The 21,182-nt window shown below is 41.5% G+C and overlaps 1 protein-coding gene across 2 annotated transcripts in view; it reads right to left on the reverse strand.

The window, feature by feature from the left end:
• rsrc1 (arginine/serine-rich coiled-coil 1) overlaps positions 1-21,182 on the reverse strand; it is a 121,564-nt gene that overhangs the window by 86,808 nt on the left and 13,574 nt on the right. For both annotated transcript variants that reach the window (XM_083914327.1, XM_083914326.1), the window contains exon 4: positions 10,048-10,287. In XM_083914327.1, the coding sequence (XP_083770453.1) occupies positions 10,048-10,287 (240 nt within the window). The remainder of the gene's footprint in view (positions 1-10,047; positions 10,288-21,182) is intronic.

The raw sequence follows: 21,182 nt of genomic DNA on the forward strand, positions 1-21,182 counted from the left end.
TTTGCTATTAGTTATAGTTGTTTTTATTTTTGTTTTTCATTGTACCTTACCTTTCTACTTATGTTATATTTTATTCAGTTATTTAGTTGGTAACTGTGACCACAACTGACATGGGCTGTTGGGAGGGATAGCAGGATTCATGTTGTGATTTTGTTTCTGTTTTTCACTTTAAATCAGACACACTGTACAACTGTTATACTTCGACTGTTTTTGAATATTTTCATCCGACCAAATCTGCAGTAAACACTCCATCTCCGCGTCACACCAACGTGAACCTTTCACCGCAATTGTTTTAAATATCCGTGCATGGTCCGTCCTTCTATTTTTCTATGTCTGAAAAGGTGCACATAAAATGACATCAGATCAGCCGTAGGCCTCGTGCTCGTACACGTGCGCACGCTCGTGCTCGCACATGTGCAAACGTGCTTTACAAAAGCCCACCTCTCCCAAACGGACCGTGGTCGGCAAGCGTACTGCGCCTTGACAGGTGCACTCACACTGGTCAAACGAACTAGACTTTACCCATGAAACGTGCTTGGGCACGGTACGGATGGACAGTGCCTAAGCACGCCCTAAGAAAACAGCAGGAGCGCTGTTTGGAAATACTTCACATTTGAGGTAAGGGATACAAGTAAGCAAATATATATATATATATTCCCTGTGGTATCGGAAATGCTATCAAATATCAATATTTTTCAAGATATTCTATTAAAGTTATAAATTCCAATCTTGTGACAACACTACCCAGTCCCACTCAACACTGCATTCATAAGCACGCTATATATCAGAGATGCCAACAAACAGCATGCCCATATAAAAACTTCTCTCCTGAAGTGCAGACTCAACTTAACTGTGGCTCAGGTTTACCTGCAAAAATGTGCGTGCCATAACATTGGCTCCAGCAATAATATTCCTTCTGATAGATATGTGTTTGAAAACTTAACAAGACGTTTTGCTACCCTGTTTAATTTAATGAAATACTCCACCATTTTCCATGAAAACGTTTTCCACATAGAGCTCAGCAATGACAGAGTTGAATCAATGGGTGTGTATGTGGGGGGGCAAAAGCAAATTAATTCACCCACGGTTGATTAAACAGCAGTGCACAAGATATTTATACACAATTGTGCACACTTTCCATGCTGTCAGATGTGGGTATAGAAAGAAGCAGAAACAGAGGTAGGTACCTATTAAAAAATGAGAAGAAGGCTCAAAGATACTTAGAGAAAAGAAACATAGATGAAAATATGTTAAAAACAAAAAAAAAGAAAAGAAGAGGGAAACAGGAAAGTTTCTGACTCAGACTCAGAGGAGCTGTATTCGAAATACTGAAAAAAAGATGGGCTGGGATTGCCTCCACAAGCTCTCACAGACCATTCCCCAACACGTGTTTTTTTCCCGCCCGCATGCACTAACATGTGAAACAAACAGTGAAACTAGGATTGCAGCACACACTGAGGGAGAGTTACTTCATTCTCTGCTCAGGATGCCATTACTCCACTATATCTTTACATAGCTAGTAGTGTTGCTTTATTAATATTCTTTAAAAAGGTCTTTAAATGTCCTTTAAAGACCTTTTATAATATTCTGAGCATGGTTATAACAGCTGACATATCATAAAAAACTGTATATGGCATACAGGCAAAAAGTGGACAGCAGAAAAGAGTCATTAGTGCGTGCGTGCGTGCGGGTGTATGCGTGCGTGCCAGTGATAGGGTAAAAAAACACTATTCAAGAACTGCAAAGACTAGGCTAGCGAGAGAGAGGAGGACAGAGTACACAAGAGCGAGACAAATACAAATAAACATCGGCCATTTTCTGCTGAAAAAGTGGCAGGCTAAATGGGTAGGAGGGAATGGAGATAATGAGAGTGAGAAGGGAGGCTTCGTTACTTTCCTGAGGCTACTCAATGATCAATATGAGCTGTGTATCAGTGAGATAAATAAGTATATCATATCCCTCGGTCATCACAATAAAGGGTACACACGTTTGAATGACTGGTTACTGCGCTCATAACTCTTTTGTTTCATATCTGTGTGAAAAAAAATGAAAAAAGAAAAATGGCTGCCGATCTGAAAACCTCCACTGAGAATGATTGTTATATGCTCCTCTCAGGCAATATTTACTTCCACAACTGATTCATGGTACACTTAACTGTATGTCCGGGTTGCTGTTTACTTATTCTGAAGGAGGTATTCTTGCAATGATCAATGCCATTAGGGAAAACCTGCACAGCCGAATTTCAGTCTCAGACCAGCGGAGGGCAAAAGCCTGACGAAATGTACTCTCCGCTAACTGAAAACTCTCCTCTACGCTGTCTGTCTCTTCTCTATTTTTCACTTTGTCTGTATTTTACTTTGTAACCACTGCTTCTTCCAACCAACTCTCCACCTCTCTCAGTGAGAGAGAGAATACTGAGGGCAGAAAAACATATTTTGTCGACAACCACATTTACATAACCCTCCTAAATCGGAGCTGGCCTGTCATGTTTGCTGCTCATAACCTCCTGCTTATAATCCTGCCTGCATCCTCTTCTGATCCATAAAGCGGAGCAGCCTGCCTCTTCAATAGCAGCCAGGACTGCCATCACTAGCTGCTGCTCCTGCTAAGACAGGGCTGTAAAAAGAGGAGAGGAGAAGGGATGGGAGAAAAAAAAAAAGAGAGGAACAGGGTAATTGGATTGGGGGGGATCTTCTATTTGGCCGGGTCTGGTCTCTGTCATCACGCTCCAGGCCTGGCTTCTCTCAGTGCCTACAGCAGGTCTCAAACTCTCTCTCTCTCACACACACACACACACACACACACACACACACACACACACACACGCACACACACCTACCTACCTACCTACCTCTAAACAGCATTGAATCACTATCCAGTTCAAGAGGCAGACTGTCCTGCACACTGCTAAAGCCTGCAGGGTGTCTAGTGTGTGCGTTTTTTTTTATGTGTGTAAGTGTTTGCATACTCCTTTAACAACTCACTAAATGGTTAAACAGATTACAGAGCGCACTAAGTGGATTGTCACAGCTCTCTATCGCTCGCTCAGGGTGTCTCTCCTGCGATTAAAAGTTGCCAAATTTCTCTCTCCCCACACACACACACACACACACACACACACACACACACACACACACACACACACACACACACTGAACAACTCCAATCTCACACACACACACACACACACACACACACACACTACCACACACACACACTACCACACACACACACACACACACACACACACACACACACACACACACACACACACACACACACACACACACACACACACACACACACACACACACACACACACACACACACACACACACACACACACACACACACACACACACACACACACACACACACACACACACACACACACACACACACACAGGGGTCATTCTAAGGCATAGACAGTATTAGCTGCAGTAAGTGACTGGCAGGACGACAAAACAATTATTCTTTTCAGCTGCTCTCAAGCTTTTCTTTATCTTCATGAATGTGGAAATGTGTCATTGTGAATAAGTAACATTTTAACATGTCTTTTCAGACTAATTAAAAGCCACTTTTGTCCTGCTTCACCGTGTAGGTATCAAGTATTGTACGTATTGGTCTACATGTGTATGTGTGTGTAAGAAAAATGTCCATCTAGTAAAGATCCAGTTTATGCGGGCAGGCTGTTTTCTGTACAATCTATGCTCATTATCTCTTTGGAAAAAGCAGCTAATGACTACATACAGCCATGGGCAAAGAAACACTACAGCTGCACCGCTCTGTGTGTGTGTGTGTGTGTGTGTGTGTGTGTGTGTGTGTGTGTGTGTGTGTGTGTGTGTGTGTGTGTGTGTGTGTGTGTGTGTGTGTGTGTGTGTGTGTGTGTTTTTGTTCATCCACCCTTTCCATGTAGGCATCACTCCTATTTCACCCACCCAGCCCCCACCCAAACTACACATACACTTCCAAGACACAAATGCACACCTACTCCTCTTCAGCTTCACCCATGTCTCCTCTTGCTCCTGGCCGCTAGGCTACCCCCCTTGACGCACACACAAATAATACACACACTTACAGCTCATTGATTTAAGTCAATGTGAGTGTATCCTAACCTTCCGAGGACGGTGTTTGAAGTCTCTCTTACCTCCCCAGACCCACTCCCAGAGCCAGACACAGCCTAGAGTCCTGCAAGAATGCAGACATACACACACAGCAGCCAGTGGTCCCATCCACACCACCCATACACACACTCCCAACAGGTTGAGAGGATGCCGCAGGCAGGGGCTACATACGTGCAAACACACACACAAACACACGTACTTTCTCTATGTATTACCAACACTAATGAGCTGATAGATGTTCAACAGAGGCAAAGAAGCAGACAATCATTTCCTCAGAGTGAGGCAAGGAGGTAGAGAAAATCAACAGCAGTGAGCGTGAGCGTGTGTGTGCTAGTGTGTGTGTGTGTGTGTGTGTGTGTGTGTGTGTGTGTGTGTGTGTGTGTGTGTGTGTGTGTGTGTGTGTGTGTGTGTGTGTGTGTGTGTGTGTGTGTGTGTGTGTGTGTGTGTGTGTGTGTTTGTGTCGAGGGTCTCGTTTTTATTTTCTCTCTGCCTGACAGCCTCTAGGCTTCCAGAGGTTAAGGCTGAGCGATCGAGCAAAGCTAGCCAAACTGAGGCCCGCGGGTCCTGCCGGGACCCCTGTGGTGATGCTGGGTTCTGTTTGGCTTGTCAGGGGAAAACACAGTAATGAGAGGAATTACTAAACAATCACATTCACAAAGAGAAATGGGAACGGCGGGTTGGTGGGGACCGCTCTATGGACAAAAGTGTCAAGAAAACACAGTTTACTTTAAAGACTTAAAAAAGAAACTCAATCTCATTAAAAGAAACTCTTTTACAAATATGAACAATGAATGCTGTTGAAGTGCTGCCCCTCGCTAGAAGAGAAAAACTCCTAAATGATTCTTTCATAGACAAAGACATCAGAAAAGGCTTTAATGAAAGGTAGGCAGTCATTTCATTTCTTTAACCCTAAGCTCATTATACTAACTCCAGTTTTACATGCATAGGGAAAAGACAGCTCTCTGATGCCATGAGAGTTTTCCACACTGCCCTCTGTGCCTTCGCTGCCCTGCCTCTGCCCATTTCACACTCAAATGACGTGAAATTGAGTCAAATGGACCACCAGTCCTCCCATGACCCAGCGCAGACAAGAAGTTCAGCCTAATTGGACAGACCTGTGGAGTAAGGCAGCCAGCAACCACTACCTTGGTGATTGGTTATAGACGAAAGCAAAGAGGTCGACACAGCCAAAGGGAAAGGGTGAAGACTTCTCTTGAAAGCAGACAAATTCTTTGACAAAGGAGTAAAGATTGAGGAGGGTGACAGACGTGGAAAGAAAAAGAGTGAGAATATGCATACCTATGTCTGTGTGGATTAATATTATGAGCAAAACAAAGAAAACTGGGCCGTGACTGTGCTCGATTCATGCCTGAACTAAATTCCTTCAAAACGGAACCTCTGCAGCTTAATAATGCCATAACATTTTAAAACACTGATTTAAAAATATATATATATCTTTTAAAGTCAGTTTCTGTGGAGACAGCTCTCTTTAACTGCAGATTCAATGTTTCTGCTCATTAATTACAGGTGGGAACTGTGTCTGAACATCAGGTGAAGAGCGCTGTTACATTCAAATTATACTTCTGTCAGTTATCTGCCTGGGGGCAGATGTGCACATGTCAACACAACAGATACTGTTTGTTCCTGCTCTGATTTAGGGGGAAAAAACACTGTCAAATAACATTCATAAAATAAAACCTGACCTGACTCGAGCCACACGTAAGTTAAGAGAAATTACCGGGACCACTTGCATGCAGATTGAAAATCAAAGCTACATGTGTTCATTTAAGGCACATAATATTATAATTGTTTTTCATGACAACAGGGAAGAGATAAGTCAGGATTTTGCTCATCTTCAGGAATTATCCCTGGGATATTTCAGTGAATCCCAGGGGTCACATCTAAAGATTGTTGAGTAGCTCAGCTAATTAGAAAATACAAATAAAAATAAAAATTTGATGTTAAAAATTTAACATATTTGTGTTTAGGAGGAAAATAAACATACAAATGAGAACAAATTAATGTGAGGCTGATATTTAGTAAATGTATTGTCACAATAACCAATTAACTGCCAGCATGGCTCAGTCTCCCCCCAACTCGTCTCAGTTGTAACACATTAACACCAAATTCTGCAATTAAGAGTCCATGAAAACTAGTTAGCTAGTGAGCAGAGATATAAAAATGAATCCCTAAAATTATTGAATAAATAGTTAAAGTTTCAAAGTTAACTGAACCAACAAAAAATATTGTAACGGCATCTAGGTTTTTATAACTAATAGTGTTTCATATGAATTAAAATGAACATACAGCATTAGAAACATAATGGATGGTGCTGATGAAGCTGATGTACGTCAGATATAAAAAGGTCGACAGCCACTTGAATATTTAACTCAATACTTAATCTACAATATACACAAAACAAGTACGCCTTCTGTTGATGAATCTGTCAATGAAAAGAAAAACATAAACAAACTGTTTTAGGGATGGTTAAATTCTTAAAGGAACCTCTGATATTCTCTCTGTAAATACGAAGCCAGAGGATTACACAGAGCAAAGTTGACCTACTGACCCTGTATGCGCACACACACACACACACACACACACACACACACACACACACACACACACACACACACACACACACACACACACACACACACACACACACACACACACACACACACACACACACACACACACACACACACACACACACACACACACACACACACACACACACACACAATCACCCACTTACCCTTTGCCACTGTTGAAAGGCAACAGGATCGCTTAACAACAGTTTGTCTTTTTCAATAAATTTTGCATGAAAACATGCCGCTGGAGCACCAAGTTGCCTGCTGTCATACTAGAGGAGTGTTAAATGTTTAATGACGACAACACAACACACGAGCATGCACACACAGAGTCAGTGTCAGGGTGCCGCTCTGAGGGGCCCCTCTTTCATCCTGACAGACACTATAAAGCTCCTGAGCCTCTTCCGCACCCTGCCATCAACATCGAAATGCTTCACTCCTCTCCTACCACCCAGAAAGGAAACCTGGATGTAAATGAGAATGGAGTGTTACAATGTGCAGTGTGTGTGTGTGTGTGTGTGTGTGTGTGTGTGTGTGTGTGTGTGTGTGTGTGTGTGTGTGTGTGTGTGTGTGTGTGTGTGTGTGCGTGTACATGGTGAGGATCAGGGGCTTACATAAAGACCCTGCCCCCATCACCAATCAGAGTAGAATAAGAAGAATGGAAAAGACAGAGAAAAAAGAAGAAGTGGCTTGTCATAGACAGGATATTCTGCAGAAAGCCTTGTTTTACATATTCCCGCAACATTTCACTGCTTCTGCCTTTCTTCTGCTAAAGAACCTCTAAACTCCTGTGGGAGCATCTGGGGAATAACAGGAGCATCCATGTCAAGGTCCACAGGTAGACCAAAATAAGTTAAATTCTACTCATTAATTCTACTGTACGTGTTGTGATGGAGACAATTGAAGTAAAAAATAAAGTGAAAAAAATGATCTTCCATCATGTCACAAAATTTATATCAATTTCAAATCAACCACAAATTGCAATATAGTCATTACTTTGACTTCCTGGAGCAGAGCGCATCTTTAGTGATTACCGAATACTGTTCCAGCAGATGTGAAATTTATGGAAAAACAACCAAAACAAGTATACATTTTGAAGAAGACACCCCCTCCACCCACGCGTTAATAAATTGTGAATTACAGAAGCATGTATCCTTAAAATTGAAGTGACAAAAACGCTGCAAACTATAATTTGTTATATTAAATCATTTGTCTAATCAAAAAGAGCAAGCTACATGTAGTACAAACAGTCAGGTAAGGATCTTCAGTACCAAGATTTGAGGATTATTATAATTATAGATATATATACACACACGTATATGAATATGTCACCTGGTATGATGGCAGGTCAGCACCACATGGTTTAGTTAAGATTATTCTAACATCATACCTCCACAGGTTTAAGTAAATTGGAAGGCCAGATAGTAGGACAGACAATTTGGAATATATTAATGCTGCCACAGGTGGAAATGCATACACGCACACACACAATCCAATAAACTAACTACATATATGAGTACACACACATGCACACAGACAAGCTAAAGCGGGGTCAGAGATAAAGGAAGAGATTACTATCGATGCCGGAGGATATTGAAGCCTTAATAAGAAAATAGATATAGTCTGCTGGCCTTACATTTCACTGTTAGCTTTATTTGTTTTCCTGATACAGATCTAAGAAAGGCAATATGTAATAGCTTCAAATAAATGGAGCACTTTTCTTTTCAAAGCAAATCTTCATGTTCAGTTCACACAGGAAAGTCTTGAGCCCCAAGGTCTTCATTGATGACCAATAAAGCCTCCATAAGGATGAAAAAAGTAGTGCTGATTATATGGAAACAGCACTAGAAGGATAAGGCTTTTGATTATTAACCACACATCCATCCTTTTCTACTAACAAGTATACTAAACTTATGGATCATCATTTGAGAGACCATTTACATTTACAGATTGTGTAATTCTAGATATACAAGAAGCTGGAATAAAATGTGAATGCTAAACCCTTATTTCTAATCATGCACATGTTTTCCTCAGTTATACTGGAAATGTGCTGTGCATAGTACTTACTAAATACAAAAAAATAGGTGTATTAAAAAACATCAGTAAAGATTCACTCAGTGTCACAAATTATCTCTATAATTACTATGTACTGCATTTAATGAAATGTAGCGCACACATTCTGCAGATGTGCTGTATTTTGTCTTACGGCCGTTGCTACAGTGATAAGTTTCATTATCAGGTTGCACTGTTGCATCAAGAATACATCTGAGGAATGGAGATCATTATCAGTCAGATCAGTCAAACTGCTGTAAAATCCTAAATTGCCATTTGGCTATTACTGCATCTTTCTGTTAGTAAATCTAATGAAAAAGCCTACAAAATATTGTCTAAACATGTTTCAGACAGGTTATGTAGTTATTATTCCTTTATTTGACCAACCTGGATTGACTTTTGGATGTTTATTATAATACACACTTTTCAAACTATGCACTTAATTGTAAAGTCATCTGTTAAGTGACTGTTTTGATATCTGGGGAGCTGAAGTCTCTTAAAATTACATGTAGCAAACGGCCGGTCTGCCAAACTCATGGGATCCATAGTCTGATACACACATCTGTGCCATTCAATATGACAGACAATAACTGGGTACCAGTCATATTACAGAGGCCTCAAATCACATTAGAGCATGCCGCGCTGCGGAGGGATTAAGGGTGCTATTCCGATACACTATACTCTAAACATGTATTCTACTGTGTATTACAGTCTTTAGAAGACATACACTTGCAAGTCAAGATGTCATTTGCCAACATTTCACACCTCAATGAGGAGTTCTCTTTTTTTCTTCTTGTATAAGCACCAAAGACATCAGAGATGCATATGATGCTGTTATGTTTCTAGACTTATTGCAGCTGGGTGAAAAGAGGGTGAAAAGTGGAGTTAAAGACATCAGACATCATCTGGTGACCAAAACATTCTCTAAAAAGTGAACCTGTGCAGCATCCCTACTTACCATCTATTTTTTATTTCCCCATGACATCTTCTCTTACAAGAGGGAATTATATCACATTACAAGGCTAGTGTAGCCTGGTGCTTGATTGCAATGGGAAATGGAGGAAAAAGGAATGACGGATTGATGGATGGAAGGATCAAGTGATGGATGGACAGATGAAGGGGCTGAGACTGAGCTCCATATTTAAGTCTGTATTAAACTGACCAAATTATTCTCTACCTACAGTTTAGATTGAGCTGGGCCAACCCAACACTTGTTTGGTGTGTTCGTGTCTACCTATACATGTATGATTGCATGTACAAAGGCATTCTTCACTTACCCCTTTTTGTCCGCCTTGCCTTTACTCTTGTCCTTATCTCTGTCCTTGTCTCTGTCTCTTCCTCTGTCCCTCTCCTTCTCTGTCTCCCTCTCCCTGTCACGGCCCTTGCGCCGGCTCCGGTCCCGGTCTCTGCTGTGGCTCTTCTGTCGACTGTGGCTGCGGCTCCTCTTCCGACTTTGGGTCCCTCGTCGGCTATGGCTGCCGCTCTTACTGCGAGACCGCCGTCGGCGAGAATGAGACCTGGAAGAGATTAAAATGTGACAAAACATTGTTTGTAATTGTTAAACCATTTTCAATAAAACAAAAAGAAACTCATGTTTTTCCTCTCTCTTTTCCCTTAAAGAATAAAAAGTGAGCTGCAGGTAGTTTTTTTTTTTGACAACTGAGCTTTCAAATACTATCGCCATGTTAGAGGAGTTCCAACCTGTTTTAAGCCTTTATAATTCAGTTATATCCACTTTCAGCCTCTCCCCACTGAAAAAAACACAACTTGTGAATTCATTGCAACACGAGTAAATAAGTTTATTGCTTGCTGACAAAATCTACAGCTCTTTCAAGGATGGATTCCCCCTGTGACTGTGTTGCACAATATATAAGAATCAGCTAATGCTAGTTTGTCCAACTCAAGTAAAAGTAAAACAGCAAACATTTATTATGTTCTTTATTTTAGCATATACCTTTTTATTGCTGTCTAAATCTGCTAAAAATTAAAGTGTTTTTTTTAAACATGTTTTGATTTTGTGTAAAAGTGTAATGTTAGGCTACATATATAAAAGATTTGTAAACTGGGTTAAATCTACTGCAAACAATACTCAATCTGATGTGAGACCAACTTTTCGGAGATGGTGACTTAAAAACATTGTAATATTCACATCGGTTCAATCTCTGAACACAACGTCCGGTCCAATTAGCAACTTGAGACGCGAGAAGGGAGTTGGAGTTAAGCGACTATGTCTCTTAAAACAGATATTTGATAACATATAATACATAACATCTTTAAAAAGCTCATAAAAGCCAAATAGTCTTCAATGATAGCCGATGGGTTCCAGGATTGCATTTCGGCAAATGCGTTCTGCCTCTTTTGCTCTCCACATGGACATTTTACCTGCATGCAACCAAAGCCTGGTCAAACATGAATGGTCAGAACTACTTGGGCTGCAAACACAAACCAGTACGCTTCCGATCTTGTCCATGAAATCTTGTCCAGTTGCCTACAGATTCTACATTTATCAGATATCCATTTATATTAACTATATAACTATTGCTTTAAATAAAACTTTCTAGGATGAAATTCATCCTTCATTGGATGGACCAAATAACACAGTTTTTTTTACAATCACATACACCATGACACACACACCACACACACGATAGAAATGGAGCCAATTAGAGGCGGGCTCAGAGGAAGGCCTGTCCTCGGTATTGATCCTGACACTGGCCCTCTGGCCTCAAAAAGATTAACAGCAGGAGATTTACTTTGTTAGTTATGACACACACACACACACACACACACACACACACACACACACACACACACACACACACACACACACACACACACACACACACACACACACACACACACACACACACACACACACACACACACACACACACACACACACACACACACACACACACACACACACACACACACACACACACACACACACACACATTTTAGACATCAACAAAAAGAGAATTGAAAGTGTAAATCATGCCTCAATATGGTGCCATACACACAAAGATACAAATGACCAAAACATAACTGCTTATTTATGTGTCACTGCATATGTCTTTATATTTTTTGTGTATATACGTGTGTGTGTGTGTGTGTGTGTGTGTGTGTGTGTGTGTGTGTGTGTGTGTGTGTGTGTGTGTGTGTGCTTGTGAGAGAGAGAGAGAGCCTGCGTCCTGTGTCAGTGTACATGCACTGTGTGCGCAGTAAGGATCATGATTTGAAACCCCAGTAGAAATCGGCAGCTGAAATGCCGTTATTTTCCATCATCTATCATTTTATTGATTTGTCTATAAAAACAGTCAAACCTGCTGTCCACGAGCTTTATTGCTTTCCCCCCTTTATTAGTTTGCAGTTTGGGACATCCAGAGCTGTCTCTCTCCCGACAGAAAACTAATCATTTTCTTCAGACACCTGTCACCATCCTAACAGACAACACTCTGACAACTGTTGCAATCAATTAGGCTTGGGTGATCCTGATCACTGGAGAGTTGTTGCACTAGTCCAAGGTCTTGAAAAGAGAGACCATCTTTGGAAAAAACCTAAAACTAAATTAATTCTTTCCCAAAATCACAGAAGCACAATCTGCAGTGATTGAAATTATTTCATAGGCAAAAGTCAGAAATGACAATTATCATGAATACATCCCCACCTATATTCACCCCATACTCTAATGCATACAGTATACATGAAACCCAGAAATTTTGGAGTGCTGATTTTCCTGTCGTCTTAAAATGTCTTCTCTTGTCCCAAAAGATATTCAACTAACTGTCACAGAAGACCAAAAACATTTAAAGAAATTCAAAATTCGGCTGCAAGAAATAATAATTTTTCGTTATCGATTAATCTGCCAGCTATTTTCTTTCTGGGTTAGGGTTATATAAAATGTAAGAAAATAGCACTTGCTATAGTTTCTCAAAGGCTTATATATTTGTTCGACTAAAGCCCAAGCAAGTCACCATATTGCAAATATTCAAAACATTATTTGAGAAGGTGACATTATATTTGCGACCCAGCTAATACTTTCGTACTTGTTAAAACGATTAATCAATTGTCGAAATATTTTCCGAATCATTTTGTGTCAATCTACTAATTGATCAATCAATCATCGCAGATCGAGCCAAAGCTGTGTGGGGTTTTGTTTTGGTTTTTTTGCTTGAAAAAAGACCTTATTGATTAATCAATTATCAAAATAGTTGCGGACTACCTGATTAATTGACTAATGGTTTCAGCTCCAGTGACAATAATACAGCAGCTGCAGTACTCTTTTCCCTGAGTAAAGCCAGGCCTGTTGCATTCTGCAGAACAGATACTAAAACAGACATCCTGGAGTGATGATCAAAAATGATTATTATGAAACATATGATTCAGAGGCAGAGGTGAAAGCAGTCATCAGTCACAGGACATTTGATTTAGACTGACTAATACAGTGTTTAGTGGGCTCCGATTAGAGGATAACAGCTAATGGAAAAAAGCAAAAAGAAAAACATTGGCATTTTGGGGGTTTGGAGGCTCCAGACGAGATAATCCATCAATGGCCCAAACAGACCTTGGCATGAATGAATGTATGTGTTGACAATGCCTTCGTATGTTTGTAATCAATAGTACATGAGGGGAAATACAACAGAGTTGCAGTGTTCCAAACCAATGTCTTATATTTACAGCCAAGCAAATTGTGGCCAGAAGCAGCAGATGCAATAAACACAATCTCTCTCTCTCTCTCTGTCTCTCTATCTCTCTGTGTCTCCCTCTCCTTTTCTCCCTCTGATGGCAAAGAAAACAGCCCACTTCTGGGGTGTGCAGCAAATTAAATTTACTGTAGTTAATAGAGTGAGCCTATGCTGCTAAATGTCAATTTCCTGACCAAGTCCTTCCCCTTGGAGAATTATTAGCTAATTTGGGCTGGGGATAAATGGGCTAATGCAGGACACACACAGATAAACAGCCACAGTTGGACCCCATGCCAAGCTCTTCCCCTGCTTTACATTTTATTGGCCTTATTATCTCCAGGGAAAATAGGTCCCCCTATGGCCTAAACATATTTTCATTCCTTATAAAAGGCCCTTGCAGGTTGCCCCCACGTACAAACCCCCCCCCCCCCCCCCCCCCATACACATGCGCTGCCCCCTCACAGCCTCCTTCCTCCATTCCCTCGTTTCACAGTCCAATCCATTAAATCGGAGCTCTGCAATTGGCTGGGACCGTTTTCCTGGTGAATTATCAATAGAGTAATTATGCTGCATGTTGGGAGACGGGCTGAAGCTTATCGTCGCTGACCCCCTGGTGCGCGCCAGGATATGATCCCTCGCCACAGCCCATTGGGGTAATTATGTGGACGGGTGTGAAGCTGGATGGTGTGTTACCCTTATCAGTCTATATTCTATTTCTGTTTTTATTGAAAATTGGACATTAATGGCAGCTACGCGATACCACTAGTGCCAGATACAGGTGAACGTCTCCAAAGGAATCTGACCCCATTTAAATCATTATTCATACTACGCAGCGTAAGGAAGGGGAACATATGAACACACACACAAGCACACAAAAAGACCAATTATCCTCACTGTTCCTTTGACCTTATCTTCCCCATATTCATATTGTTTCTTCGTTTCCCCAAACACCATCCTCTGTTGGTAGGACACAACAAAGTTGATGTCCATATTGTATTTGTCCCCTGACGAAAACACCACACAGCAAGTGATGTTCTCAGTGATGCGTCCCTGTCCATAAGGCCAGTGTGCAGCAGTGATTAATGGCTATGTAACTTTAACCCTATCACATTTCAGTGGATGCTGACGACAGTGACCCCTGTCTGATCCAAGTCTTTCTTACCAGCAATACTCTAATAGCTCAAATAGAGTCTCATCATGGGAAATAAATGTACAGATGTATTGTTATGTTTAAAAATGACCCTTTCAGTTTCCAGTCTAGATATTGTATTAACAACAAGGAATATAAATGACGGATTATAATACATACTTCACCAGGGAGGAAAGCCTGGAGACGGAGTTACTGAGCAGCTGTATCAACTCAGATTCAGACAGCTCAAACCACAGCACCAGGGGTCACAGCAGGCTGGCCAACAGCAGCGATAGGTCTAACCTGTGTACGGCAGCAACAAGACGGGGTCTGACCGAGAACTGGAGTCCCACCACTCTGCTGTGGTTTGCGCTGCCTAAATTTGAGTTGCTACTGTGACTAACTTGAGGTGACAAGCCTCTCTGTAAGTAACCATCACTAATAAATTCTAATTCTGGGGGAAACACTGGATTTAGTACATGCCTAATGAAAACTTTGAAGCAAATCAATTAAGCTGAAATTTTGTTACCTAGACCGACACATCTGCATTGTGATCACTGACGCTGACACAAGTCCAATGAAATTAAGGTGTAATGTTGCTGTTCTGACTCCTGTCATTGACTGGGATTAGTTAAGTTTCTCCCTGGTGGCAATTTGAGTTGCTGCAGCTTTAATTACTAAGCACTCCCAGTTTCTTCCATGCATAGTCTACAAGTGCACCACCACAAAGAGTTGGTTGTCTGTGCCTTGGAGTGGAACCAACAGTGAGTATGGATGCAATGGGTTCATGTTAGTTGTTTCATGGCACTGTGATCTCCAAGGTGGCATTTTAAGCATTTATTTTAAGTTACGAAATCCGTGCTAACTACGCTAATACTAACCGCGAAGCTAACCGTTAGCAAGAGGCTAGTTAAGCTGCTATGGCAAATTTAGCTCATTGTTGAGCCTCATTGATGTTATATGCTATGTTAATGTGTGAACCATTATTGCTATTTACAGTGTTTATGCTGTTATTTACCTATGAGAGCATACAAAAGAAAGGATGTGTGTTTGCCTTATTTAAAAGTGTGTTGTAATTACCTGATTTATAACCTGAAAAGTAAGAAGAATGTGTAACCAGTGTTGTTGCATATATTTAAATTCAGTTGTAACATTGTGTGTATTTCATTGTGTTGCAGTTTTACAAAATAAGAAAAGAAGATTCAGTAAACGCTCTCAACCTAGATTCAAGCCTACTGGGTCTTCCTTGTTAGCTATCCGTCTACAAATACAGCTCACGTATTAGCCAGGACAGAATAGTTGCTATTGACAGCGTTGTCTGAGATCATTATCTTAAATATGACTGTTGAGATATATAATGCTAAGATATAAGCTCAAATAAAATACCAGAATTTCCCTTGCAGCCAAAATACATGGGGAAAGTATAATCAACACCACACAAACAAAGCCAAGAGCTGAGGTGTCGGTAGCAAAGGAGACAGGCAGCTAGCAGTTTATGTTAGCCACGTGTGACCTGCCACTCAAAGCAGCCACGCTCTTAATTATGCTAAACTTTAAGCCTTAATTTAATTTACAGGTGAGATATGAAAAATTGCCTCCCCTCCCAAAGATGCAGCAATGTTTATGAAAGCCATATGTGCATTATTCCTATCATTGATTAAATGATGGTGTAGTCAGCTTCCGCAAGCAAGTACAGCAGTAGACACTCATTAAGCTTAAAATATGGATGGAAAATCTTAATATCATGTTTCAGGTTTTCAGAAAGTTTGGAGAGAAATATTGTCTCTGACAAAGTACCAAAAATGGACAACAAAAGTCAGTGGAGCAGAGGCTCAACCAGAGGTGTTGCAGGACTGATCCAACAACTAGTATTAATTGTAACTAAAATGGTGCCATATACAGTTTGTTAAAACCTATAGGATCTACATGATAACTGGCGTAAACTGGTCAGAAAAATACATAGTTTATAGCCGTTTTCTGATTAACTTCTTCTAACTAGTGTTTTTCCAACGACTAAGAAAGCAATTGGTAACCCTTAAATTTGTTTAAAATCTCTGGTATTTATTCTTTGTATCTACAATTTATATTACTTCACAGCCTGAACCCCCACTGATGGTACAGACATATCAAACAACGGCAACACACACACACACACACACACACACACACACACACACACACACACACACACACACACACACACACACACACACACACACACACACACACACACACACACACACACACACACACACACACACACACACACACACACACACACACACACACACACACACACTACAAAAAAGCTTGCCAGCCGACTTTTCCAAGCAATAGACAGATTGGAAAAGAAACGGGCCTATTGAAAGTGAGAAGATCCATATTTGAAGAACTTCATTAATGCGCTGTTCCCCGCCGAGTTATTTCCAGTGACAGAGCACACAGCAGCAGCTTCATGTTCAAGTTAAAAGTCACTTTTCTTTTTTCTGCCATTTCAATGTGTCTAAAAGCACCTTGAGTGAGCAATGTGCATTTCCTGCTGCCAAAAGACGTGGAAAACAGCTGTTCCTGCCTGACGCTGCCTGCTGAATGGAATGCAAATATGTTAACCATCCAGAATTTATTACTTTTGAGTGCTCTTCAAACGCAACGGCAGACACAAGTTTAATTTATGATATTCCTCTAATTATGAGAGCTGTTGAAATCATTTCCCAAGCTGCTTCCTCTTTCCAAGCAGCCACATTATCTGTTTCCTCGGTTCACGGTGTGCGCACACACACACACACACACACACACACACACACACACACACACACACACACACACACACACACACACACACACACACACACACACACACACACACACACACACACACACACACACACACACACACACACACACACACACACACACACACACACACACACACACACACACACACACACACACACACACACACACACACACACACGCTCAGCCATCCACCATTCACACCCACACAGAATCATAAATATACATACACACTAACACACACACTGAATCGCTGCAAAGTAGCTGATTGTGAGCACAATTAACACAGCAAAGACAGAGCATGAAAGATTCAGAGAAATGTTTTTTCTCGGTCCCCCTCTGCTTCATAAAAGCAATGTTTAGATTTGTCATAATCTTCAGTTTGCTTTTAATTTAGCAGTCGTCCACACAAACGTCTGCAATGCCCAGCTATGCTGTGAAGCCGAAATGAGACCCCATGTAGGCCACCCACTCACTACTACACCCATCCCCCCCTCACATACCCACCCAAACACAAACACAGTTACAGCCACAAGCCACAAGGTCAAGTCATTTAGCAGAGTTCAAAGGCCTTCACAGACCTCTCTGATCTATATGAACCTACAACGGCCAGCCAACGATGAGGGACTTTCCTCAGCAAGATGTAGTTTCCATGTGCATGCTTGCATGTGTGTATATGTGCATGGCTGTGCGTGTGCATGCCGGCACACACGCACATGTGTTGATTACCTGGCGTCTTCATTGGCGCATATGCCCAGTGTCACTCAGCCTCCTCATCGCAATCCTAAACTTGGCCGTCTGGTGTGCACCCGCGACCTTTGACCTCCGTGCAGCCGAAGCTCGACATGACACCCATTAGCAGCTGGAGCTGAGGGGGGCCCTGGCTCAGCCACTCAGCCCAGACACAAGGTCAAGTGAAGGTCACACTTAGACTAGGTGCTAACTTGCCAACTCGCTCACAGCCACTCACGCAATTGAAACTCCACTTTTTCCCTCCTTATATCCATCATGGCCTGGAACAATTAGTTACGCCAAGTTAGGAGAGAGTTGTTTTGGTTGTCATTGCCTCCATCTGTAAGAGGGCGGCAAGCAGGGAGGAAGAAAAAGTTGAAGGACTGGAGGAGGAGGAGAGGGAGTGAAGATAATAAGTGAAGGACAGCAGGAGGCTATGGAGGCAAAAGTAACGATAAGATAAAGAAAAAAAAAAGGTTATAAAAGTTGGGGAGTCAAGAACAATCGAGGTAACGGGAATGAGAAAGAAAAGAAAAAAAGAATAGGACTTATGGATAGGACAGAGCAGACAGCCGTGCTTCACATCAAGCTGGCTCCAATTAGCAGGTGTGCTCTCAGACGCTCGATCTCCCTCTCTCTCTGGTCAGGGAAGATGTATTTTTCTGCCTTTTATACGCATGTATTTATGAAGTGGTGGGAGATCTGAGGGCCCTTAGTATAACAGCCTTTTATTGTTTAAATGTGGACTGCTCGGCCCCGTGTGCTTAAGTGATTTAGGAACCTCACAACTCCGGTATAAGAAAAATCATAAACGCTGAGACAAACCATGTGGGTGGACTGTAAAAGGCACCGAGGAACGGGCCGACAAAAAGCAGACACACATTCCACTACTAAAGGGAAACTACACTTAATTAAACACCCAAGACACAACTGGAACAGTGCCCTGTAAAAAACTATTAGTTTCCCCTCTTCAGTGGAGTAACATAAAGTTGTCTTCTGACAGAACAGAGGCTTGTCTCATAAAGAAGTTTCTAAAAAAAAATCTATTTCTTTTTTAAGAACTGCTGTCAAGACTGAACAAGGAGAAGGAGAGAGAGAGACGAATGCAGACAGAGAGATCAAGAAATGAATAGACAGAAAAAACACTCCACCCTCTGAGAGAAAAAAAAAAGACTCTCCCCTACACTACATCTGTCACTTCTCACGGTCTACATGTCCCATGCACAGTTAGAAGTAGCCCACAAAGAAGGCAGATTTTACCTTCTTTTACCAATCATGGTTGGTAATGCGGTGATATTTGTCAAGCATAGCAGCACTGTGACATCAACCTGTTTTGTGGCACCACTATGTAAAATGTCAGGACAAACTCTGCATAGATAAGCTACATGCTTGGGGTGATGATATATTGGTTCTTACATATAGCTTTCACAATGTCTCAAATGTGTTTCTCTTATCTCTACATTTGTTACCTACTTTATATCTATTTTATGGAATCATGAGACTTTTATCTTTAGTAGTATAGTAATAGTAGTTTTTATTTAATAAGAGCTGTTGAAAGCAGGCTCTAAATTATGCTACATGTTACAGTGATGGTATAAATGTCATCCATTACACATCTGCAGTAGCACATGTGAGACAGAGTACACGCTTTGTTATCCCACTTTTTCTGAGTGTCAATACCCCGCAGAGTTAACAGAGAAATCTGGCAAACTTCCACTTCAACAAAACTGTTGACTGCATTCAAAATAATTAAATTTTTCCTGCTTTGATTTCAAGCCAAAATCCCGACGTCGACTTCTCTGTTCAACCAGTCACAGAAGTGTTCTGCTCTTTGTTCAGCCAATCATACGACAGTTGGCCACGTATCCTTTGGGCGATCCATCTATCTCTACTTCCTCCTCATGTCCTCGACTCTGCCAAAACCCGAATGGATAGACAGAACAAAAAAGGAAGACAAATTTCAAATAGAAAAACTCATGCGCATGCTGAGAAAGTGTTTCATTACTTTCAAAAAGATTGTCAAGGTTTCAGTCAAGGCGCACATGATCCTTGTTTCATTTGTCTGCCATTCTCACTCATTTTTCTCTTCGTTTTCCACAAATAAATTGCTAAATGTGTGAGTGAAACCACATGCTTGTGTGTGCGTGTGTGCGTGCGTGCGTGCGTGCGTGTGTGCGTGCGTGCGTGTGTGAACTGACAAGTGCAGGCAGTGGTTCCATTAGCTGGCAATTTGCTCTCAAGTTGTCCAGGAGGGAGAGGAGGAATGAAGGAGTGTTTTTTGGCAGGACAATGCACATGGCTTTGCTTAGGACGAGTTAAGTGAGGTGCTCACACACATAATCCCAGACCATCATTCAAACGCCTCTTGTGACAAATACAACCTGAAACTTGCAAGGTCTTACATGTGACTATGACATAGTTTAATGGAGATTATTGTCTCAAATAAAGAAAACATAAATCTATTGTAAACATACACATATTAACTTGATCAACCCACTGACAAATGTGTGCTAAAAAGTCAACGCTAAGTATCAGTCTGATAATGACTGTGACAACATATATTGCAAAGACCAACTTTATGTCCACACACGCCCCCTCTTGAGACCCACAGAACTATGCTGCCCATATGGTTTGAGCCAGGACATAAGTGGAGTACAAGGTAAAGACGCCTGACTGAGGTTTGTCCATGCACACTCTCTTAACATGGGTCTCTACAGACTGGCTCAAAACCTGGCCACTGAATCACACACGTAAACATATCTCCCTCCCTCTGTGTGTGTGTGTGTGTGTGTGTGTGTGTGTAGCATGTTTAAGAGTGAAAAAAAGAACAGTGGACAGACGGTGGCGTTTATCTATGCATAAATTAAGAGCAGAAGCTGTTAATTAAAAGTGGGAAAAATAAGCACAGATAAAATAAAACTTTGCTAATCGGCTACTTGGCAAGGTGACCTCTGAGTGCACTGGGCGCCATTCTAGGACCCGCTGTCCTGCTGGGCAAGTGGCACAGGTCCGGCTATGGGCAGCAGGCAACTGGTAGAGCGTCTCTCTCTCTCTCTCCCCCTCTCTCTCCCCC

The sequence above is a fragment of the Echiichthys vipera genome, assembly GCF_963691815.1.
Source record: "Echiichthys vipera genome assembly, chromosome: 5".
In the NCBI taxonomy this organism is placed as follows: Eukaryota; Metazoa; Chordata; class Actinopteri; order Perciformes; family Trachinidae; genus Echiichthys; species Echiichthys vipera.